This window comes from Chrysoperla carnea, chromosome 1 (assembly GCF_905475395.1).
Source record: "Chrysoperla carnea chromosome 1, inChrCarn1.1, whole genome shotgun sequence".
In the NCBI taxonomy this organism is placed as follows: Eukaryota; Metazoa; Arthropoda; class Insecta; order Neuroptera; family Chrysopidae; genus Chrysoperla; species Chrysoperla carnea.
Genome location: NC_058337.1, coordinates 139,748,391 through 139,773,218, shown reverse-complemented (window position 1 = coordinate 139,773,218; position 24,828 = coordinate 139,748,391). Strand labels below are relative to the sequence as shown.

Sequence of the window (24,828 nt, the reverse complement as noted above, 5' to 3'; positions counted from 1 at the left end):
AGTTAAAGTCCGGTGGTTAGGGTTCGACTCTTTACATGATTCATATATTGATAAAAAAAGTCTTATTTCATAGTGGACCGCTTTTGTGAACATATTTGTGTTTTATAAAAAAAAAAAAAAAATAAAAAATATCACATTGTAAAAATATTTTTTTTATTGTAAAATTTTATCTATAACATATAAAAACAGAGTTGTATTATAATAATATTTAAAAAATATATATTTATAAATTATCGAAAATACATTATAATTATTATTCTGAAAAGTGTCCATTGTCATCATCATCATCATCATCATCATCATTATCTTTCTTCATAAGATAATTTTCAATTATTTCTTTCACTTGAACATAGTCGGATAACTCGTCTGATGTAAATACACTGTAGTAAGATTGTTCAAAAATGGATAGTCCTACAATTCCATCTTTTTGTCCAGAGTGGATATTTTTTAAAATCCAGTTCCAAATTTGTTTGTCTTCATCGTCTGACGATGGGGAAAATTTCACTTCTAAGTCCATTTGTTCTACCTTATCAATAAGGTAGTTTAAAGTTTCCGGTCGACCACATTTAATTGCCATATTAACCGATGTTTTAAAATACTTTGTTAACACATTGTTTATAGTACTTAAACTACAATTATCTTTAATCATATTAACAATACAGTTGTTATCACTATTATGATTACCAAAGTCTTGCATTTTGTATGTTTAAACTAACACTAAATTGTTTTCTACAATAATTCTACCTAACTATCAGTTTTTTTGACACCCCCACCACTACTCTATCAATTGTTCATGCGCACTACTCTATCAATTGTTTGTACACCTATCACAATACCGAACCACTTTGAGGATCATCACAACAGCAGGACACATTTCTGAAACAACAGCAAAAATTAGCTAAATATTAAAAACATAAAATATAAAATACTTACACTCAACAAATAATGCTATAGTGGCCCCATGGTTTTGTTTCACATGAATTGTGAGTAATGTATCGTTTTTGGTCAAATGGTGATAAGCCCACTTTCTGCTGTTTGATGGTATGTAAGCGGTGTCGCTTGGATTGGATGCTTTGCTGAACATGGTAAAAGTTACGGTTCTCAAGCAAACACCGCTTATAGTCCTCAAAAGTAAGTTTTCGGATAGCTGACTTCTTGAGACCCTTGGATCGTTTAGTCTCTTTTTTATTTTGCACCCGAATAGCATACATTTTGCTACGTAATCCGACAAATTCTAGCATAACATCACCATTATTTTCATCGGACATTAAGCCCTTGACTTTCTTATTACGTAGTGGCATACCATAGATGTTGTCGGGTGCATAGTCAGCCGTATCAAAACGATTAATATCCTGTTTCATGACCTCATAGACGTCAGTATTTCTCACGCTATAAATTAGACTATCGGTGTCTGTGTATAATAACCTGACATTTGTGGGGTTGTACCGTTGGTACATGTAGTTGTAGTGGAAGTCATACACAAACGTTTTCGATATGTCTAAAATTGTGAAGCCTATGTAGATGGGTTTGTTGAAACGTATCTGTGATTTTTTCATTTCAACAATACTGACGTCATTGTCGAGCACCATCATACTGTGAAAATTGGGGTTGGCAATTAATTTCTTCACACCATGTTTTCCATCCCAATTTTTTCGTATGTACACAACCCGATGTTTCCTCACATTCTCCATGGTTTTACCGAAGATGGCATTAATCATGAGTTTGAATAATGCTTTTTCAAACTCATTTGAGGCGTTCTTGCGCATCTCGGTATTGAACTCAATATATGGTTTCAACCATGCAGATTGATCGAATTGTAACACACGGTGGTATTTTGTTACCTTAACACCGAGTTGTGTATACAGTTTTAAATTCCTGTAGTGCACGACATAGTTGGTCTTATTGTAAAGGGTTGACAGAAGATATTTTTGTTTTGATCCAGGTGGTTTCGTTGTCTCCGGACATGGCGGTAAATCGCTAAAGTTATCATGTAGATGTTGGGGTATTTCAAGGTCTACTTCTAAAATGTACCCGACTGGTGAATCATCTGCAACATCCTCGATGTTTGGTGTGTCGACCCACTTAAAATTTCCTTTTGGTAGGTATCCACACATTGCTGCACCATATAGGTTCACCACATCATAATACATAAGGTAGACATCTTCTTGAGTTTTATCATACCCCTCTTCCATGTACTTATTGTTTGCCTTAGCATAGCGATTAGAACATTGACTTACACCGCCTCTGATTCCTTTCTCGATAAACAACAAGTCATCAATATCCGTGAACAATTCCAATTTGATATTGGTGTATTTCAACATGGCGCTCCACGTATAGCCAGGAAGTGTGTAATAGTGACTAGGATCGAGATTATAGCTATGAATACAAGTGTTACGGAAATTTTCAAAAATATCCGCAAGTAGTAACACATCAGTTTTCATATACAGGTCTGAATAATCACCTAGTGTATGTAAATTGAATGTGTTCCATACCTGTATCGCATGGTTATAATCCTCATCCGTTATGTGTTCATCTGTTAACACACTGTAGAACGCCTCCTTTGGTGGTAATTTTGTCTCTTGGAGACGTCCCCAGCTACTCATGTATTCATATGGAAATACACCTTTTCTCGTTAGCAATTGAAATTGTTCATCATTACTGACCTATAAAAAATTAAAAAACAAATTACAACCCTGTATTAAAAATTAATTATTTTTTATCATTTACCTCTTTATGTAAAATGGATTTTTTATCATTATCTAAATATGAGGCCAGATTTTCCAACTTGTCTGCGAGAAATCGGAAGGAATCAATGAATCTTAATTGAATGTCCGAGACGTGCTTTGTGAAACTGATGTACTTTTCTTTGTTGATGGGCAACACATCAACTTGACCGTCGATTTCCGTCAGCAGAGCTTCAATAATAAAATGCGAATCGTATCCACTTAAGTTGTGCATCACAACAGGTATCACCCTTGAATCTTGATAATGCAGATTACAAAATTGGTGTGCTGCTCCACGGTAGATACCTAAAATAGATTAATATAAAATTAGATGAAATTAAAAAATAATAAATAACCTGCATTACCTGTGCGATGTGAATGGTCGCGAACACGTATGGAATTGGATACGAAATCTTTACCACAAATGTGACACTTCTCTGCTGACATAAAATCCAGTTCTTGTTCGACGGTGAGCGGATACATTGGTTTAACGTGTTTTATTTTTTGCTCTAATGAGTACGCTACTTGTTCCAGTTCATGAACAAACCACTTGACACAATCAGCACCACGGTATGCCTTATAAAACGATTGGTTGGGATCATGGGTACAATGAACATAGTAACCTACACTGTAGGGTACATGTTTTTGAATTTTTTTTGTATAAGACCCATGATCCATTTCCATGTCTTCATGATGTTGTGGTACCAATAACGCCTCAAAGTCAGCGTACACCATATACTCAACACGTTCCTTGCTGTTGAAATCTTTGAACTCAACGAACCGCTCGTCATCAGTTTCAGGCATTCGTACCCGCACTGCTTCTTTCTCACCACAATTTACTGAATGCTGTTGGAGTTTGACTTCTGTAGCAAAATAGTTGAGACATCGATCGCATAAATAAATTTTATTCTTGTATTTTGTTACACCCGATCGAGCCAACTTTGCTAAATTTTTTATCCAGCAAAAGTGGTGACTGTTCCCATTCTCCACAGCCAATAGATGAATTTTCTTCCCCGCAGTGTTCGAACTAACGCGTACAGGGAAAATTTCTAAATCACGTAGAAACGTAACTTTGTAGCCGTACACGTTAATCGATAGCTGCGGGTTCATCTTTTCAAATTTATTAATTTGATCCAGAGACATGGGAAACTTTAATCCATCATATTTTAAATGATATTTATAGTGCGGGTACTTAGTTAAACGTTGAGGATCCTTTTCAACCGGGTAAAGTGCTGACATTATCGACCATAAAAAGCAATGTTGGTCTTTATTCTGGACATTAATCACAGCCAATTTATTTTTGATGACTGGTGGTAGTTCACAAAATGTTCCAGCTGTGATCGGAGAGTACTTATTCATGTGGACTCGAATATTTATGATCATGTCAAGAGCCCAACCGCTATCGCGTTCCTGGAATTCTTCCAATTTTTTCAGCAAATAGTTTTTGACATGATCATTGTACCACTCCTGCATGTCCGTTGTCAGATACATTTCCTTGGCCGACGTTATAAAAGTTTTCAAATCCTCCTCTTTGGTGGTGGGCTTAATAAAATTGCCCGTGAACATAATATACACCTGAAATAAAATCTCATTAGACTATTTAAATTATAAATCTTAAATTTTACTTACCTTGAGGGGATGATTCACTAGCTCACGCCGAACGTGTCTTCTAAACATTGGAAATGCCCGGTTGAAAAATATATTTGGATCTTTATAATCCAAATTGGTAATCATACCAGTCTTCACCCTGCCCTGGTGGTGGGTTTCAATTGTCTCCCAGATTAGATGTCGATTTTGTTTTTTGGTGACACCACCACCTTGCTTAACTAAATCTAATCGCAGTCGGTGAAGTTGCCGCTGGTATGATTTACAAAGTCCAATATTAGCTTCAAGACGCAGAGGATTTTCTTTCTTTAACATCAACATCTTTTTGAATAAGCGGATGTTCTGCTTATTAAGTATCATCCATCGCTCAGCTTCCTCCACCGTCTTGATGAGCCTCAACGCTCTCTCCACTTTCTTCATCATATCAGTGCTACCACCTTGAGGTACCACGTTTAGCGTCTGCATAACATTTCGTTCGTAGGTGTCCATCTTTCAAAAAATTATATTTAAGTTTCACAATAATATTTAAAAAATTTTACACTTACCGTTATATTTTCAAATACTAAGCAAAATATACGTTACCGAACGTTCAACACTAAAGTTAACTTACAACTGAGTAATATTTGTTTTTTGTATAAAATATATAGACTAAGTTTAGAATAATAAATATACCAAAAACAAAAAATAATAATAATAATAATAATAATAATAATAATAATAATAATAATAATAATAATAATAATAATAATAATAATAATAATAACCCACTCTCGAGACGAATCTATCTCAAATTCCGGTCTGCAGGTCTCATCTTCGTCACCTTATCTCTTCTATGCAGAAGGCTGTCATTATAGGCACCCTTCGTACATTGAGATCGCATCAGACTGTCTTCAAGTAACAGCCCTTGAAGTTTCTTTTTCTCTATTTTGTTTTCTTTATTTTAGTAGGTTCCACATCGCTGCGGTGCAGGGACGGAGCCTGCTTGACCAGGACATTAGACAGACTTACGTACCACAGACTCGGAAAACAGACGGACCAACGGACGTCGCGTGGACTGACGGACGTACAGACAACACGGCCACAAGTCAGTGAACTTTCTTCAAAAGACGTAGCTGCCTTGTGAAGATTTATGCCTCTCAAGGAGATGGGAGGCTCTGGGGTGTAAATCCGTTATCCTCTCTCCCTCCTTGGCAGGCATGAATTCGTTAATTTCGAATTTTAAATAATAATAATAAAAATAACGTAAAAAATATATGCGGAAAAAACTAACTGAAGCAAAGGTGAATTTCAAAAGAGATACTTCAACAGCTACGTACATCACTTTTTATAGCATTATCCCCACCACTAAAAAAGTTGTAATTTGATATTTTTATAATCGTAATTCAAACTAATTATTTTTTCTTGGAATTCAGACAAGTTTAAACATGTTCAAACAAGTTTGAACATGTTCAAACAAGTTTGAACTTGTAGCAGGATGATGATATCATATTTTTCAAGGTCAAATCAATTTCAACATATTCTTGAGAATAGCTGACACGTGTAAAATTATTTTAAGATCAAAGTCCATTCAAACAAGTTTGAACATGTATTTTTATTATGTAAATTTCAAGTGTCATATTACATTGCTTAATCATAAAAAAAAAAATTAACATCCGGTCACGTGTTTTGACACATGTAAAATTATTTCAAACAAGTTTGAACTTGTTATAAGATGATGATATCATATTTTTCAAGGTCAAATTAACATATTCTTGAGAATAGCTGACACGTGTAAAATTATTTTAAGATCAAAGTCCATTCAAACAAGTTTGAACATGTATTTTTATTATGTAAATTTCAAGTGTCATATTACATTGCTTAATCATAAAAAAATATTAGCATCCGGTCACGTGTTTTGACACATGTAAAATTATTTCAAACAAGTTTGAACTTGTTACAAGATGATGATATCATATTTTTCAAGGTCAAATTAACATATTCTTGAAAATTGCTGACACGTGTAAAATTATTTTAAGATCAAAGTCCATTCAAACAAGTTTGAACATGTATTTTTATTATGTAAATTTCAAGTGTCATATTACATTGCTAATTCAATAAAAAAAAAAAATATTAACATCCGGTCACGTGTCTTGAATTTTATCATGTATATTTAAAGTGTCAAATTACAATATTTTTCAAGGTCAAATTAACATATTCTTGAAAATTGCTGACTAATGTCAACGTCCCGCCCCCCGTTCACCCCCCGTCAAGCACCACTATTGGTCAAAGCCAATGACGTCACCTGGTAATTTCCCGTTTATGCTTAGGCAGCCATTCCTCCCCACCAATTCAACCACACCTCCCGACGCCATCTTGATTTTTACAGTGCTACTATTGGTCAAAGCCAATGACGTCATCAATGCTTAGGCAGCCATTATTCCCCAACACCACACCTCCCGACGCCATCTTGATTTACTATTGGTCAATGCCGAGGTTTCCAACATTCACCTAGGTTTGCCCTTTTTGGAAAAGTGTACCATACTTTGGGGTTGAAAGTGGGCTCGATTATCTAACGTCCAATTCCCGCCCCCTTTTAACCCCCACTTCCAAAACCGCGCCCACCACTTTAAGCCCCACTTCCGCCAAGAAACACACTAACGCTCTGTCAGCCACGCCCCACCACACCTCCCAACGCCATCTTGATTTACTATTGGTCAATGACGTCATCTATCCCCTCCAACTTCCGAGGTTTCCAACATTCACCTAGGTTTGCCCTTTTTGGAAAAGTGTACCATCCAACTGCGCTGAAATCCCTGTGACTCTTCTACTAAAGTAGTATAATGTATTATATAATTTTTGGATATGTATATCTGGATTTTTGATTTTATTTTAAAATTATTATTATAACTAGCTGTACTAAAACTTACCCAACCGCTTTGCTAGACAATTTAAGTTTTACAAACAAGTGAAAACAAATAATTGACTCAGTAAATTGCTGAAATACAATGTAAAGACAGTATTGATTACGGAGTCGTTTGTTTTTTCATGTCAAATAAGTAAAGAGAGGATAGCCAGCGCTACATACATGGCTGATATTCCCATATAATACATACTATACAATGTTCGCGGGTTAACAGTGGAGTTTTCGTGGTAAAAAAACGCTTTATTAAATTAATATTAAAAATTGTAAGTTACATGAAAGTTAGTTGAGCCGTTTAAAAGTTAAAGTGAACTCTTTTATCGGGAATTTTTCAAACTTCATAAAATTTTTGTCCTAAAATTAGGGTTCCCCAGTGAATACGTCCTATTATTTGTTTTAACTATCCGAGTGTCGAATTTCATCTACATCCGTTAAGCTGTTTTTGAGTGATTAAATTAAAAACATCCAAACATACAAACTTTCACAATTATATCAGACGGTTTTTTTTTTTAGAACTTTGTAGTATATTCTTTTTTGTTTCTAAACGTATAATTTTCTCTAAAATAAGCTATTTAATTTAGGATGTGGCTATTTATACATACAGTATGTATACGCAATTGGCTATTTAAACATACAGTATGTATACGCAATTGGCTATTTATACATACAGTATGTATACGCAATTGGCTATTTATACATACAATATGTATAAGAAATTGGCTATTTATAGTTACGTATAACGTACTAACTAACCAAAAAGTTTATTGATATTAATATTTTAATAAAAACTACATAATTATAGAAAAATATTGTTTTATTTATTGTTTATTGTTACAATATACTTGGGTATTTATTTTATTTTTTATTTCGTGTTTTAATTTGCTTCTTGTAAAACTGAATCTGTTTAGTTTTTCTCTTCGGACGTCCTTTAGACTTAATTTTTGTTTTAAATTTTAGGTTTTCATTTGATTGATGATTTGTATCGGATTCGTTCTGACTTTCAGTACCAACTAAGCTATCCTGGCAACTTCCAGCTTCAACTAAGTTACTTGTCTCAAATTCTATTGAACTAATTTTAGGTTCACTATACTCATTCTCAAACAGAGAAACCCCATTTCTAGCATTTTTTTCAATTAATTTTAGTTCGTTCATATATTTGTTAAAGGTTGTAGTTCCATAATTTGATAAAATATCTGCAATATTTTTTGTTACTGTCAGTGCTGTATTGAATTTTTCTCGATCCGATAATACTTTTTGACAACCATCGAATTCATCCTTGTCTATATCATCAATGTCTACGTCATTCGTGTCTTCATCATCGATATCCATATTCATAATACTTTCTGTATTTCCAACTGAAGTAATGTATCTTGGATGGAAACATGTTTTTGAAAAAATATCTAAGTTATTGTATTTTCTTAACATAAAAATATGCCTACATGGTGCACTGAAAGAGTTCCAAAATGTACATGAACATGCTTCCAGCGACGTATTATAAATCTTCGATATTCCAGTCTCAAGATTTTCCTCAATGCCATTAGCCATTACTTTTATTTTAGATTCTAAAGTTTTAAACAATTTTAATTGTTTATGAAATAATTTCATTCCAGTCTCTGTGAGAACTTCGGAACATACTTCCAGCAATTTTCTTATTTCATTATCGTTATCCATAATTTTAAAAACTTTTTGTTTATTTTTGGCTAATTTATTCTTTATTCTTGAATCAATAAAGTCTATAAGCTCTTTAATACATAAATAAATTGTCGGCAAACTATGATATTTAGTTTGTATGTATTGCTTAAGAGTCCAAAATGATCGTTCAATTCTGTTTGTTGTCGTATCTCCCATTAGTGGCAAATGTTTTCTAAAATAATGTACCCACATTTCTTTACAGCTGTCCCAATTTTTAAGAAATTGCTCTTCAAGAGTCACGTATTTATCTTTTGTTCCTGCAAAAACTTTTACAGACTTGCAAATGTCCAGGAATTTCTTTTTCTGCTCTTCGTATTCTTTATATGATTGAGCATATAAACATTTCTTGAACGCATCCAATATTTTGTTTTTTTCATCAATTTGTTTATTGTAGGCAGTAGAAACTAGCCTTTTAATGTATTTAATGACATGAAATTTACAAAGTAAAACGGTTGCACTAGAAAAAATGTCTCTGATAGCTTTTATTTCGATGAAATCTTTGTCAATTAAAAAAACGGATGGGTGGGTCTTACAAATTTTTTTAAATTCATTCATACAATGTATGAATGCGGAATATGTTTCTTTAGCAATAAATCCTATAGCTGCAAATTCTGATTTGTCGGTTATGCTAGAATAGTAGCAAAATCCCAAAACTTTATAATTTTCGACATTAAATCCAAAGGAAACATCTATTTGTATCACTGGACACTGAGATTTATTATAATTTAGAACCATCGCCGAAGAGGCTACAAATAATGATTCTACTTCTTCTTCTGCATCTTTTTGTATAGCGTATATACCACCATTTTCTTCGATTTCCGCTAAGAATTCCATTAAATGATTTTGGTCCACTTCGATACATGAAGGAAAAAGTTTGTTTCGAAAATTTTGTATATCCTTTCTTATAAACTGTTTCCCACTTTTTTTACTTAAAACTGCAACAACCATTCCATCTTTGGCGCTAGACAAGATTAAATCTGTTGCTGTTTCGTAATCATTTTCATTCATAATTTTGCCTTTGCCGTAATTACTATATTCTTCTTTGCCAACGGTATGATTGTGATTTAGTAATAGTTTTGTTAATTTCCATTTTTCATTTTTGCTTTTATAAAAATTAATTTGAGCTTTACAATTCTTGTAGTAGTAATGTTGATTCGGACGTTTTCCCAGGCATTTTGAATTTTGCTTAATACCATGACAACATTTGTACAGCACTTGTTTCTGAGACCGTGTTCTAATAACAAATGGATGATAATGCTCTTTACAAAATACATTAACAGTCTTTGATAACTGTTCATAATCATTAAAATGTTGACCAACATTTAAAGTATGTTCACTAACATTGTTGTCATTAACGGACATTTGTTCTGTCATCTAAAAGTGAGGTTAGAATATTAAAAATATAATTAATTAAAAAAAATCAGCTAATACCTTGCAACACTTTTATAGAATAAGTCATTCACAATTTAGCACTTCGATTATCTATTCAATGTACATATGTATAAAATGGTAATTATCTTGACTTGAATCACTTGAATATACGTAACTATAAATAGCCAATTTCTTATACATATTGTATGTATAAATAGCCAATTGCGTATACATACTGTATGTATAAATAGCCAATTGCGTATACATACTGTATGTATAAATAGCCAATTGCGTATACATACTGTATGTATAAATAGCCAATTGCGTATACATACTGTATGTATAAATAGCCACATCCTTTAATTTATTCCAAATATTTATTTACAGCATAAGTTTACCTGCGCTTAATAAATAAATGAAAATAACATATAGTACGCATGATTATTTCGTAAACATGGCCAGTAGTTGATGTTGATTTTATATTATAAATGTAAATAATAATGTTTTAATTAAACAAAATACTTAAATATTATACTAATAATAATCAATAATAATAATAATATCTTCAACAAATATGGACAAAATATTTATAGATATTACAACAAACTTTTTAATAGTTTTCCCAAATGTATATATCTCGATAAAACTTTCATGAAGTGTTATAAATAACTTATTTCTATGTGTTTTATAATGTATTAATGGTTTTATACTTTTGGAAAAACTATTTTTTAAATTAAAAATTATGACTTGATAATCGAATCAATTTTATTGGATTTATTTATTTTAAAATCTGTTTAAAATCTATCATGATGAAAAAACTTCAGGAATGTTTGAAAAATAAAACGTAATTATTTAAAACAGGTCAAAAAGTACTTATAGTGAATAGGGAACATTCATGTATTTTTTTTATATTTTTAATTCATTGTTTACACCGTTATAACATAGTAACAAATATGAATACTGTTTAAAAAATGCTGTTATTAAGTGTAAACAAATATTTGAATTAGAATAATTTTGAGATGTTTCAACGCAGTCCTTTTGGTGCTCTCTATTGATGACTTATTAATATGTAACCTGTCAATTGGTTCAATGTATAATTTACACTTAAAAAAAATGAATTAACACATAGAATTTACACACGTTTTTATTAAGTTTTCTAACAAAAAGCCGTTGAATAATATAACTCAATGTAAATACCATACAAAATATATGTAATTAATACCATACAGTATGTCAACAAAACTGGCAAGCCACATACTATGACGTCACGTCCGTTTTAAAATTTGAATTTCCGTTTAAGAAATTTTTTACAACTTTATGTCGTTAGTCTCAAGTTGTTAGAAACTATTATATTATTGCACATCAAAAATGATCATATATATATTCCCGAAACCATTATCATCCTACTGAAGCAACTGCGAAAAAAAATGTTAGAAATATAGATGCATATAAATAAATGCGATTAAATAAACCAGCTTAAATTAAGTTATAATCCATTATACATGGTATATGGACATTGATTTTTACATAATCCAGTATATAACAGCAGTCTTCTCTTGAAAAATAGTCGACTTGAATAAACGGTATTACTATCATCTATGGTTATACTATGTATACAGGGTGTTCTATTATTGACTGTAGAAATTTCGCTTCCTGAATAAGCTCAGAAAAATAAGAAGAAAATGTTCTTTACCAAATTTCGATCTGAGGCCTAATTTACGAGATAATTATCCTACTCTTATAATAATCAATTAGTAAAAAATACATTCCTCAAAATCAAATTCATCCAATAAAACACTACATAGTTTTATAGTAGAAGAGTCAAGTCACTCCTGGACCAGGTTGACCTCAAGTAACCCCACTTTGATGGTACACTTTTCAAAAAAGGGCAAACCTAGGTGAATGTTGGAAACCTCGGTTGAATGCGAAGTTGGAGGGGATAGATGACGTCATTGACCAATAGTAAATCAAGATGGCGTTGGGAGGTGTGGTGAGGGTGAGGAATGACATAAACGGGGCTTGACCAATAGTGGTGGGCGTGGTTGACAGGAGTGTGTTTCTTGGAAGTGGGGCTTAAAGGGGGCGGGAATTGGACGTTAGATGAGATAATCGAGCCCACTTTCAACCCCAAAGTATGGTACACTTTTCCAAAAAGGGCAAACCTAGGTGAATGTTGGAAACCTCGGCATTGACCAATAGTAAATCAAGATGGCGTTGGGAGGTGTGGTGTTGGGGGATAATGGCTGCCTAAGCATTGATGACGTCATTGGCTTTGACCAATAGTAGCGCTGTAAAAATCAAGATGGCGTCGGGAGGTGTGGTTGAATTGGTGGGGAGGAATGGCTGCCTAAGCATAAACGGGGGGATGACGTCATTGGCTTTGACCAATAGTGGCGCTTGACGGAGAGTGAACGGGGGGCGGGACGTTGACATTAGTCAGCAATTTTCAAGAATATGTTAATTTGACCTTGAAAAATATTGTAATTTGACACTTTAAATATACATGATAAAATTCAAGATACGTGACCGGATGTTAATATTTTTTTTTTATTGAGTCAGCGATGTAATATGACACTTGAAATTTACATAATAAAAATACATGTTCAAACTTGTTTGAATGGACTTTGATCTTAAAATAATTTCACACGTGTCAGCAATTTTCAAGAATATGTTAATTTGACCTTGAAAAATATGATATCATCATCTTGTAACAAGTTCAAACTTGTTTGAAATAATTTTATATGTGTCAAAACACGTGACCGGATGCTAATATTTTTTTATGATTAAGCAATGTAATATGACACTTGAACGTGTTAGATAATAATTTGCAAATCTGAATTCCAAGAAAAGAATATTATGAGTCAGCAATTTTCAAGAATATGTTGAAATAGATATCATCTAACCTTGAAAAATATTGTAATTTGACACTTTAAGTATACACGATAAAATTCAAGATACGTGACCGGATGTTAATATTTTTTTATTGAATCAGCAATATAATATGACACTTGAAATTTACATAATAAAAATACATGTTCAAACTTGTTTGAATGGACTTTGATCTTAAAATAATTTTACACGTGTCAGCTATTCTCAAGAATATGTTGAAATAGATTTGACCTTGAAAAATATGATATCATCATCCTGCTACAAGTTCAAACTTGTTTGAATAAAAATACATGTTCAAACTTTTTTGAACATGTTTAAACTTGTTTGAATCGCATTAGATCTTAAAATAATTTTACACGTGTTATGAGATTAGATAATAATTTCTGCTGGTGGGGGATTTTTGGAGTGGTGGTAATCATATAAAAAAGGCGCTCAACATTACGGTAATATCAGTTTTCATTAAATTTTCATAATATTAATCAAAATGAATAGAGCAGAATTAAAATTTTTCATAATATTAATCAAAATGAATAGAGCAGAATTAAAATTATTTGATAGTTGTTTAGTGCGACCATGCATAAAAATGGACGACTTACCACTGAAAAAAAAATTAAAAATACTAAAAATGGAGCGGATTCTAACGAAACATGGGCCATCAATAAAAGTTTCACTGGATATAAGCCTAGATGGTACAGAAAACGAGTGGGTTTTTCTACCATCTAGGTTTGCAGTGTTGACGGACAACATGATTAAGTTATTTAACACAAAACCGGGGTATTTGATGGTGGAGGAGAAAATTGGAAGAAGTCACCAACTGAGACTGCGCCTATTCGAAGACGATGGTGATGATGATGATGATGACTATGTTCAAGAACATCAAAATTTTTAACAAATCATTCCTATATTGAATTTTATTACTGCAAGATATATATATTTTATTGTTATTGTTATAAAAAAATTGTAAAGTTTAGGTTTTTGATATTTAAAAAAAAAATAATACTAAATAAATTATGGATATTTTTGTAAAAAATGGTGTTTATTTCAATTCATTACAATTATGGGGTACAATGTCGCTACAAAATCATATTGATCTGTTTCAAAATTCGGAGATGATTTACCCAGAATATTTTAATGTGAGTATTGTTTGATAAGATCTGTTTAGAAAATTGTAGCCAAATATTTTTATAGATGGAATTTTATCAACTTATGGAGGCATGTCGTTGGAGTATACCTACAAAGTTAATCGACACATTACGGTATTCTTATTTAGAAGTTGATGATTGCTTTCATATTGCTGCATTTATAGTAAGAAATTGTTTGGATGCAATCTTATTTGTAAATTATGCGAAAAAGTTCAACTACTTTAAAAGAGATTTCAATCAGTTTGAAATATTACTAAATGAATGTTGTGATGATCTTACTCATGGAAGTAACTTGAGAAAAAATTGGGGTACATACGATATCCGCCGAAAACAATGGATTGGTGATAGTGCTAGACATGATGAGAGAATGTTTTTATGGTATGAACAAATAGATCCTAAAATTCTCTGTAGAATGCTATACCAACAAATGGATGGTGGAAATATACCGAAATGGTTCGAGCCATGGATATGTGCTACAAATTGTAATGAAATAGACAGATGTGATTGTGGAAGAAATAGTGATGATCATGATTGTATATAGAAATAAAAACATGAATATAATTGTCTATGATAAGTTTTTTTAAAAATGTGTTTGTATTTACAATAAAAAACACCTATAATTTAATTAATCATTGTTTTGTTTTATCTATGAAATGACCTCACCACCTTATTTTCAGGTTATAAATACACCTTGTTTGTGATAATTATATTCGCACCATCAAGTAATTTTGAGTAATAAACATGAATCAAAAAACATTTGTATTACAACAATATTTTTATATTGCTTGAAATTTACATAATAAAAATACATGTTCAAACTTGTTTGAATGGACTTTGATCTTAAAATAATTTTACACGTGTTATGAGATTAGAATAAAGGTTTTATTTAATAAAAATCTTATAAATATTTTTTTTTTATTTATTAATGATTAAAATTTACATTTTAAAAAAAATTTACAGAAAAAAATTATTATTATGAATCTGAAAAAACACACAAAGTATTGGTGACACTACAGTTCAATAAATTCATCAAATCCATTCCTATAACGACCTGCATTCATAGAGAAATTTTTCATTATTACAACAAATCCATTTGGTGAACTCCAACAATGTCGACATAAATCATGAAATTTTTGAAAATTCATATCAGAGCCAACATGATCGTAGAATATGTGTTTTAGATTCATTTCGTCCGTTTTGAATAACACCAAGCAATTAACATTGTCCCTTATGTTATGCTTTGGAACACGTGCGTAGCTCTGACATAGATAGAAACAATCAATTTTTCGATGACGGCCCATACTAAAGTATTCTCTAATTCTCTGTTGTGAATGACAGCTCACATCATCAAAAATGAAAAGACTTTTTTCTCGAGCTTCATTCGGACTAAGAATTTCACTAGTATCACTAAATGGAAAATATCCAACCCCTTCCACTAATTTTAAAGTCTCTTCTAGTAATTGATATTTCGGTTAGTAAACAGATTTACTGTAAACATAAATGTTTTCAAAGTGTAAACCATTTTCATCTTAAATTAAATTCAACATAACATTGGTTTTACCACAACCACTAGGGCCACATATGATATCATCATCTTGTAACAAGTTCAAACTTGTTTGAAATAATTTTACATGTGTCAAAACACGTGACCGGATATTAATATTTTTTTATGATTAAGCAATGTAATATGACACTTGAAATTTACATAATAAAAATACATGTTCAAACTTGTTTAAATGGACTTTGATCTTAAAATAATTTTACGCGTGTCAGCTATTCTCAAAAATATGTTGAAATAGATTTGACTTTGAAAAATATGATATCATCATCCTGTTACAAGTTCAAACTTGTTTGAATAAAAATACATGTTCAAACTTGTTTGAACATGTTTAAACTTGTTTGAATCGCATTAGATCTTAAAATAATTTTACACGTGTTATGAGATTAGAATAAAGGTTTTATTTAATAAAAATCTTATAAATATTTTTTTTTTTTTTTTTTTTTTTTTTTTTTTTTTTTTTATTAATGATTAAAATTTACATTTTAAAAAAAATTTACAGAAAAAAATTATTATTATGAATCTGAAAAAACACACAAAGTATTGGTGACACTACAGTATGGGATTAAAAAAGAAAAAGACGAAAAAGGCAAAGAAAACTATAAACTTTATAGCATCAGTGCGAAAGGCACGAAATGCCTTGTTTCTAAACAGACCAGTATTAAACTGGTCAAAACCAGTATTAAACAGACCTGTTTCTAAACAGACCAGTATTAAACCGGTCAAAACCAGTATTAAACAGACCTGTTTCTAAACAGACCTATTATTTCAAGTTACTCCATCAGTCAGTTCACAACCGATACAGTTTTTTTTTGATAAACATGTTTAAATGTGAATATTGTGATCTCATATTTTCTCGGAAATTTAATAAAAATAGACACATTCAGCGTTGTCACGCCTCTGATTTCAACAATGCTATTCAAAATATACATAATGATAAAGATTGTTCTATTGCTGAATCTAGTAAAAGAAAACGAACATTGAGCAATTCTTCAAAGAGTTCGGAATCTATCGTTGCTAAAACTTCAAAGTTAAAACCAAATGATGATGAATCATATGATGATATTTCATTTAATGAATCAGAGAGTAGCAATCAAAGGTTTAATCTGGAAATGAGTAGTGATAGAAGCAAATTGGATAATTCACAAACTAAACAATACAAGGAATATGAATCAGCTATGAATAGTAAGAGTGTCCTAGAGGTTGATGAAAATATTTCTTATTATAATGTTGATCCCAATGTATTAATTGATACATTAAGAAGTCTATATTCTACAGATGTTGGAAAAGAAATACTGTCTATAATTCATCACTTGCGAAAAACAAATATAATTAAATAACAAGTTGATATTAACTTTTAACATAAAATTAGTAATTTCTTATTAAAAATCATTTATGTATTTTGTTTTAATCTAAAATTGTAATTTTTTTTTAAATAAAATTTTTTTTTATCTAATCTGTAGTACAAGTTGATTTATTATTATTCCTTATAAAGAGCTTATTATCTAGGTTGATTGCTGATGCTTGTTAGGTTATTAAGCGCTGTTTATCAACTGTATAGGTCATTTAATTTGTGATCTTTCATGTGATAACATGCTACAGACAACGAAACAGCTAGCTAAGTTGAGAGATATTATACAGAAAAAGTATAACCCACTCAAAGCTGATGAACAAACAGCGACCATTTCATTAGAAAAAGCATTTAAGCCCATCACTGATCCGTTGAATAAGCTAGTAGAAAAACAAGAGAACAAAAATGATTTTACTCGAATTAATATAAAACGCAAGATGGAAGATGATACATTAGAAGACAATAAAGATGAACTATTAAATTATACGCCAATGAAGGCTCGAAAATTATTTGAAGATACTCCAGTAGTCACAAAACAAAATCTATCAGACACCTATGAGGATGATGCATTACACACTCCTGATGTTGTATTTAGGGAGATTATAAAATCACCAGAGAATAATCAGCATGCACTTCAGCATTTTACAAAGACTTATGGAGATATGGCCGGTAAATACATTTATTTTATATTATCGAATAAAGATGATAAGCTTATCGATAATATTTACGGATTACGTTATGATAATGCTGCTGATAGATTATATGTAGGTAATTCAGTGGTTCACATTAAGCATAACGATATACAAGTCAACGAAAAATGGTACGACGGGACATCAGGTTTATATGAGCTTTTAGTAAAACAGATACCAAAACATTATTCAGAGCAAGACATGCGTAACTATTTAGAAATTGTAACATCAACAAACGCTTATAGACGGAATTATGACTCTCGGGGTCAAATTCAAGGAACTAGAGGTTTAAAGTATAAAAAAATCATTAAGAAACATCTATACCCATCGGCTCCTGCTTCTGGTAGCGGTCTAACATTATCACGAGTAACTAATAATCCCATAGATTATGTGTACTGGAATACAATCGACGAACTTTGCGACAGATTACGGCTGTTATGCGCATCACGTGACGCGGGAAATTTCAGCCACCAAAATGAGATAAATAGTTTGATACAAGAGTTAAGGGAAGAAAACATAATATACTGAAAACCGGACCTGTTTCTAAACAGACCAGTATTAAACCGATCAAAACCAGTATTAAACCGGTCAAAAACAGTATTAAACAGACCTGTTTAGATACAGACCTGTTTAGATGCAGATCTGTTTAGATACTGACCTGTTTAGTTACAGACCTGTTTAGATACAGACCTGTTTAGAAACAGACCTGTTAAGATACAGACCTGTTTAGATACAGACCTGTTTAGTATTATCGGAGTAATTTGGAGTAATTTGGAGTAATATCGGAGTAATTTGGAGTAATATCGGAGTAATATCGGAGTAATTTGGAGTAATATCGGAGTAATTTGGAGTAATTTTTCCCAACCCCAGGTATTAGTGTAGAAGATGTTTGTGAATCAATATGAATTCTGATTCAAAATAATGATAATTTACCTTAAATGATGATGGATCCAAAGTTAAAGTCCGGTGGTTAGGGTTCGACTCTTTACATGATTCATATATTGATAAAAAAAGTCTTATTTCATAGTGGACCGCTTTTGTGAACATATTTGTGTTTTATAAAAAAAAAAAAAAATAAAAAATATCACATTGTAAAAATATTTTTTTTATTGTAAAATTTTATCTATAACATATAAAAACAGAGTTGTATTATAATAATATTTAAAAAATATATATTTATAAATTATCGAAAATACATTATAATTATTATTCTGAAAAGTGTCCATTGTCATCATCATCATCATCATCATCATCATCATCATTATCTTTCTTCATAAGATAATTTTCAATTATTTCTTTCACTTGAACATAGTCGGATAACTCGTCTGATGTAAATACACTGTAGTAAGATTGTTCAAAAATGGATAGTCCTACAATTCCATCTTTTTGTCCAGAGTGGATATTTTTTAAAATCCAGTTCCAAATTTGTTTGTCTTCATCGTCTGACGATGGGGAAAATTTCACTTCTAAGTCCATTTGTTCTACCTTATCAATAAGGTAGTTTAAAGTTTCCGGTCGACCACATTTAATTGCCATATTAACCGATGTTTTAAAATACTTTGTTAACACATTGTTTATAGTACTTAAACTACAATTATCTTTAATCATATTAACAATACAGTTGTAATCACTATTATGATTACCAAAGTCTTGCATTTTGTATGTTTAAACTAACACTAAATTGTTTTCTATAATAATTCAACCTAACTATCAATTTTTTGACACCCCCACCACTACTCTATCAATTGTTCATGCGCACTACTCTATCAATTGTTTGTACACCTATCACAATACCGAACCACTTTGAGGATCATCACAACAACAGCAGGACACATTTCTGAAACAACAGCAAAAATTAGCTAAATATTAAAAACATAAAATATAAAATACTTACACTCAACAAATAATGCTATAGTGGCCCCATGGTTTTGTTTCACATGAATTGTGAGTAATGTGTCGTTTTTGGTCAAATGGTGATAAGCCCACTTTCTGCTGTTTGATGGTATGTAAGCGGTGTCGCTTGGATTGGATGCTTTGCTGAACACGGTAAAAGTTACGGTTCTCAAGCAAACACCGCTTATAGTCCTCAAAAGTAAGTTTTCGGATAGCTGACTTCTTGAGACCCTTGAATCGTTTAGTCTCTTTTTTATTTTGCACCCGAATAGCATACATTTTGCTACGTAATCCGACAAATTCTAGCATAACATCACCATTATTTTCATCGGACATTAAACCCTTGACTTTCTTATTACGTAGTGGTATACCATAGACGTTGTCGGGTGCATAGTCAGCCGTATCAAAACGATTAATATCCTGTTTCATGACCTCATAGACGTCAGTATTTCTCACGCTATAAATTAGACTATCGGTGTCTGTGTATAATAACCTGACATTTGTGGGGTTGTACCGTTGGTACATGTAGTTGTAGTGGAAGTCATACACAAACGTTTTCGATATGTCTAAAATTGTGAAGCCTATGTAGATGGGTTTGTTGAAACGTATCTGTGATTTTTTCATTTCAACAATACTGACGTCATTGTCGAGCACCATCATACTGTGAAAATTGGGTTTGGCAATTAATTTCTTCACACCATGTTTTCCATCCCAATTTTTTCGTATGTACACAACCCGATGTTTCCTCACATTCTCCATGGTTTTACCGAAGATGGCATTAATCATGAGTTTGAATAATGCTTTTTCAAACTCATTTGAGGCGTTCTTGCGCATCTCGGTATTGAACTCAATATATGGTTTCAACCATGCAGATTGATCGAATTGTAACACACGGTGGTATTTTGTTACCTTAACACCGAGTTGTGTATACAGTTTTAAATTCCTGTAGTGCACGACATAGTTGGTCTTATTGTTAAGGGTTGACAGAAGATATTTTTGTTTTGATCCAGGTGGTTTCGTTGTCTCCGGACATGGCGGTAAATCGCTAAAGTTATCATGTAGATGTTGGGGTATTTCAAGGTCTACTTCTAAAATGTACCCGACTGGTGAATCATCTGCAACATCCTCGATGTTTGGTGTGTCGACCCACTTAAAATTTCCTGTTGGTAGGTATCCACACATTGCTGCACCATATAGGTTCACCACATCATAATACATAAGGTAGACATCTTCTTGAGTTTTATCATACCCCTCTTCCATGTACTTATTGTTTGCCTTAGCATAGCGATTAGAACATTGACTTACACCGCCTCTGATTCCTTTCTCGATAAACAACAAGTCATCAATATCCGTGAACAATTCCAATTTGATATTGGTGTATTTCAACATGGCGCTCCACGTATAGCCAGGAAGTGTGTAATAGTGACTAGGATCGAGATTATAGCTATGAATACAAGTGTTACGGAAATTTTCAAAAATATCCGCAAGTAGTAACACATCAGTTTTCATATACAGGTCTGAATAATCACCTAGTGTATGTAAATTGAATGTGTTCCATACCTGTATCGCATGGTTATAATCCTCATCCGTTATGTGTTCATCTGTTAACACACTGTAGAACGCCTCCTTTGGTGGTAATTTTGTCTCTTGGAGACGTCCACAGCTACTCATGTATTCATATGGAAATACACCTTTTCTCGTTAGCAATTGAAATTGTTCATCATTACTGACCTATAAAAAATTAAAAAACAAATTACAACCCTGTATTAAAAATTAATTATTTTTTATCATTTACCTCTTTATGTAAAATGGATTTTTTATCATTATCTAAATATGAGGCCAGATTTTCCAACTTGTCTGCGAGAAATCGGAAGGAATCAATGAATCTTAATTGAATGTCCGAGACGTGCTTTGTGAAACTGATGTACTTTTCTTTGTTGATGGGCAACACATCAACTTGACCGTCGATTTCCGTCAGCAGAGCTTCAATAATAAAATGCGAATCGTATCCACTTAAGTTGTGCATCACAACAGGTATCACCCTTGAATCTTGATAATGCAGATTACAAAATTGGTGTGCTGCTCCACGGTAGATACCTAAAATAGATTAATATAAAATTAGATGAAATTAAAAAATAATAAATAACCTGCATTACCTGTGCGATGTGAATGGTCGCGAACACGTATGGAATTGGATACGAAATCTTTACCACAAATGTGACACTTCTCTGCTGACATAAAATCCAGTTCTTGTTCGACGGTGAGCGGATACATTGGTTTAACGTGTTTTATTTTTTGCTCTAATGAGTACGCTACTTGTTCCAGTTCATGAACAAACCACTTGACACAATCAGCACCACGGTATGCCTTATAAAACGATTGGTTGGGATCATGGGTACAATGAACATAGTAACCTACACTGTAGGGTACATGTTTTTGAATATTTTTTGTATAAGACCCATGATCCATTTCCATGTCTTCATGATGTTGTGGTACCAATAACGCCTCAAAGTCAGCGTACACCATATACTCAACACGTTCCTTGCTGTTGAAATCTTTGAACTCAACGAACCGCTCGTCATCAGTTTCAGGCATTCGTACCCGCACTGCTTCTTTCTCACCACAATTTACTGAATGCTGTTGGAGTTTGACTTCTGTAGCAAAATAGTTGAGACATCGATCACATAAATAAATTTTATGCCTATCACTCTTTACACTCGATCGACTCAACTTTGCTAAATTTTTTATCCAGCAAAAGTGGTGACTGTTCCCATTCTCCACAGCCAGTAGATGAATTTTCTGCCCCGCAGTGTTCGAACTAACGCGTACAGGGAAAATTTCCAAACCATGTAGAAACGTATCTTTGTAGCCGTACACGTTAATCGATAAATGCGGGTTCATCTTTTCAAATTTATTAATTTGATCTAGAGACATGGGAAACTTTAATCCATCAAATTTTAAATAATGACTATAGTGCGGGTACTTATTTATACGTTGAGGATGCTTTTCAACCGGGTAAAGTGCTGACATTATCGACCATAAAAAGCAATGTTGGTCATCATTCCGGACATTAATCACAGCTTTTCTACATTTAATTGCAGATGGTAGTTCGCAAAATGTTCCAGCTGTGATCGGAGAGTACTTATTCATGTGGACTCGAATATTTATGATCATGTCAAGAGCCCAACCGCTATCGCGTTCCTGGAATTCTTCCAATTTTACAACGTACATCACTTTTTATAGCATTATCCCCCCCACTAAAAAAGTTGTAATTTGATATTTTTATAATCGTAATTCAAACTAATTATTTTTTCTTGGAATTCAGACAAGTTTAAACAAGTTCAAACAAGTTTAAACATGTATTTTTATTATGTAAATTTCAAGTGTCATATTATATTGCTGATTCAATAAAAAAATATTAACATCCGGTCACGTATCTTGAATTTTATCGTGTATACTTAAAGTGTCAAATTACAATATTTTTCAAGGTTAGATGATATCTATTTCAACATATTCTTGAAAATTGCTGACTCATAATATTCTTTTCTTGGAATTCAGATTTGCAAATTATTATCTAACACGTTCAAGTGTCATATTACATTGCTTAATCATAAAAAAATATTAGCATCCGGTCACGTGTAAAATTATTTCAAACAAGTTTGAACTTGTTACAAGATGATGATATCATATTTTTCAAGGTCAAATCTATTCTTGAAAATTGCTGACACGTGTAAAATTATTTTAAGATCAAAGTCCATTCAAACAAGTTTGAACATGTATTTTTATTATGTAAATTTCAAGTGTCATATTACATTGCTTAATCATAAAAAAATATTAACATCCGGTCACGTATCTTGAATTTTATCATGTATATTTAAAGTGTCAAATTACAATATTTTTCAAGGTCAAATTAACATATTCTTGAAAATTGCTGACTAATGTCAACGTCCCGCCCCCCGTTCACTCCCCGTCAAGCACCACTATTGGTCAAAGCCAATGACGTCACCTGGTAATTTCCCGTTTATGCTTAGGCAGCCATTCCTCCCCACCAATTCAACCACACCTCCCGACGCCATCTTGATTTTTACAGTGCTACTATTGGTCAAAGCCAATGACGTCATCAATGCTTAGGCAGCCATTATTCCCCAACACCACACCTCCCGACGCCATCTTGATTTACTATTGGTCAATGCCGAGGTTTCCAACATTCACCTAGGTTTGCCCTTTTTGGAAAAGTGTACCATACTTTGGGGTTGAAAGTGGGCTCGATTATCTCATCTAACGTCCAATTCCCGCCCCCTTTAAGCCCCACTTCCAAGAAACACACTCCTGTCAACCACGCCCATCACTATTGGTCAAGCCCCGTTTATGTCATTCCTCACCCCCACCACGCCTCCCAACGCCATCTTGATTTTTACAGCGCTACTATTGGTCAATGACGTCATCTATCCACTCCAACTGCGCATTCAACCGAGGTTTCCAACATTCACCTAGGTTTGCCCTTTTTTGAAAAGTGTACCATTCTTTTGGGCCAGGAGTGGGCTGACTCTTCTACTTTTTATCATAGTGGAAGGAGTGTCTAAATGCAAAATGACTACAAAAAAACTCTATTTGGCTACTGATATTATTATAAAAACTATCCATAACAACCAAGTATTATTACACTCCCTTTCTTTGTAAATTTAGTTTTGTACGCAACCTATCGTACGAATATCCCATTCTTCAGCATCATTTTGTGACAAAACGGACCATAGTCCTAAAAATGTGCTTTTTACAAAAATAAAAAACTTTTGTTTGAAACATTTTTTCTTAAACATCACTGTTTACCCGTGAGGCGCAAATCAGATTAGATAAATAAACATGTATTGTGTTGTAACAAGTATACATATTTTGTACATATGTATGTGTTTAGAAAAACTCTTTCATTAGTATTATATTTTCATAGTATTTCAATTACTCTGTTTTAATAAAATTTACTCGGATATTGAAAAATTGCATTAATTTATAAACGGATTT

The 24,828-nt window shown here is 32.4% G+C and overlaps 3 protein-coding genes across 3 annotated transcripts; 1 reads left to right on the top strand and 2 right to left on the bottom strand.

Annotated features, from left to right (window-relative positions):
* Positions 1-1,396: 1,396 nt before the first annotated feature.
* LOC123296531 lies at positions 1,397-10,293 on the bottom strand. Its single transcript, XM_044878045.1, has 9 exons — positions 9,453-10,293; positions 8,239-8,582; positions 4,353-4,817; positions 4,228-4,298; positions 3,782-3,821; positions 3,089-3,569; positions 2,728-3,029; positions 2,019-2,663; positions 1,397-1,498 (listed from the first exon to the last, which is right to left on the bottom strand). Exons 1-9 carry the CDS (start codon positions 10,291-10,293, stop codon positions 1,397-1,399), a joined length of 3,291 nt encoding a protein of 1,096 aa, XP_044733980.1.
* A 3,974-nt stretch (positions 10,294-14,267) lies between these two features.
* Positions 14,268-14,879, top strand: LOC123305910. Its single transcript, XM_044887746.1, has 2 exons — positions 14,268-14,312; positions 14,368-14,879. The coding sequence occupies exons 1-2, from the start codon at positions 14,289-14,291 to the stop codon at positions 14,860-14,862; spliced, it is 519 nt and encodes a 172-aa protein (XP_044743681.1). The 5' UTR covers positions 14,268-14,288; the 3' UTR covers positions 14,863-14,879.
* A 5,397-nt stretch (positions 14,880-20,276) lies between these two features.
* Positions 20,277-22,713, bottom strand: LOC123296523. The gene is made up of 4 exons (XM_044878033.1): positions 21,969-22,713; positions 21,608-21,909; positions 20,899-21,543; positions 20,277-20,378 (listed from the first exon to the last, which is right to left on the bottom strand). Exons 1-4 carry the CDS (start codon positions 22,711-22,713, stop codon positions 20,277-20,279), a joined length of 1,794 nt encoding a protein of 597 aa, XP_044733968.1.
* Positions 22,714-24,828: the final 2,115 nt, after the last annotated feature.

Bases quoted from the DNA above. Each gene is read 5' to 3' on its own strand.
- LOC123296531 (XM_044878045.1), bottom strand. From the start codon at position 10,293: ATGACAGAACAAATGTCCGTTAATGACAACAATGTTAGTGAACATACT. The intron at 3,822-4,227 runs GTCGGCCAAGGA...ATGAACCCGCAG, and splicing joins GATTTGAAAACTTTTATAAC to CTATCGATTAACGTGTACGG. The intron at 2,664-2,727 runs GTAAATGATAAA...AATTTTTTATAG, and splicing joins AATCCATTTTACATAAAGAG to GTCAGTAATGATGAACAATT.
- LOC123296523 (XM_044878033.1), bottom strand. From the start codon at position 22,713: ATGAACCCGCATTTATCGATTAACGTGTACGGCTACAAAGATACGTTT. The intron at 21,544-21,607 runs GTAAATGATAAA...AATTTTTTATAG, and splicing joins AATCCATTTTACATAAAGAG to GTCAGTAATGATGAACAATT. The intron at 20,379-20,898 runs GTAGACCTTGAA...TCACAATTTTAG, and splicing joins CAGTCGGGTACATTTTAGAA to ACATATCGAAAACGTTTGTG.
- LOC123305910 (XM_044887746.1), top strand. From the start codon at position 14,289: ATGATTTACCCAGAATATTTTAAT. The intron at 14,313-14,367 runs GTGAGTATTGTT...ATATTTTTATAG, and splicing joins TTTACCCAGAATATTTTAAT to ATGGAATTTTATCAACTTAT.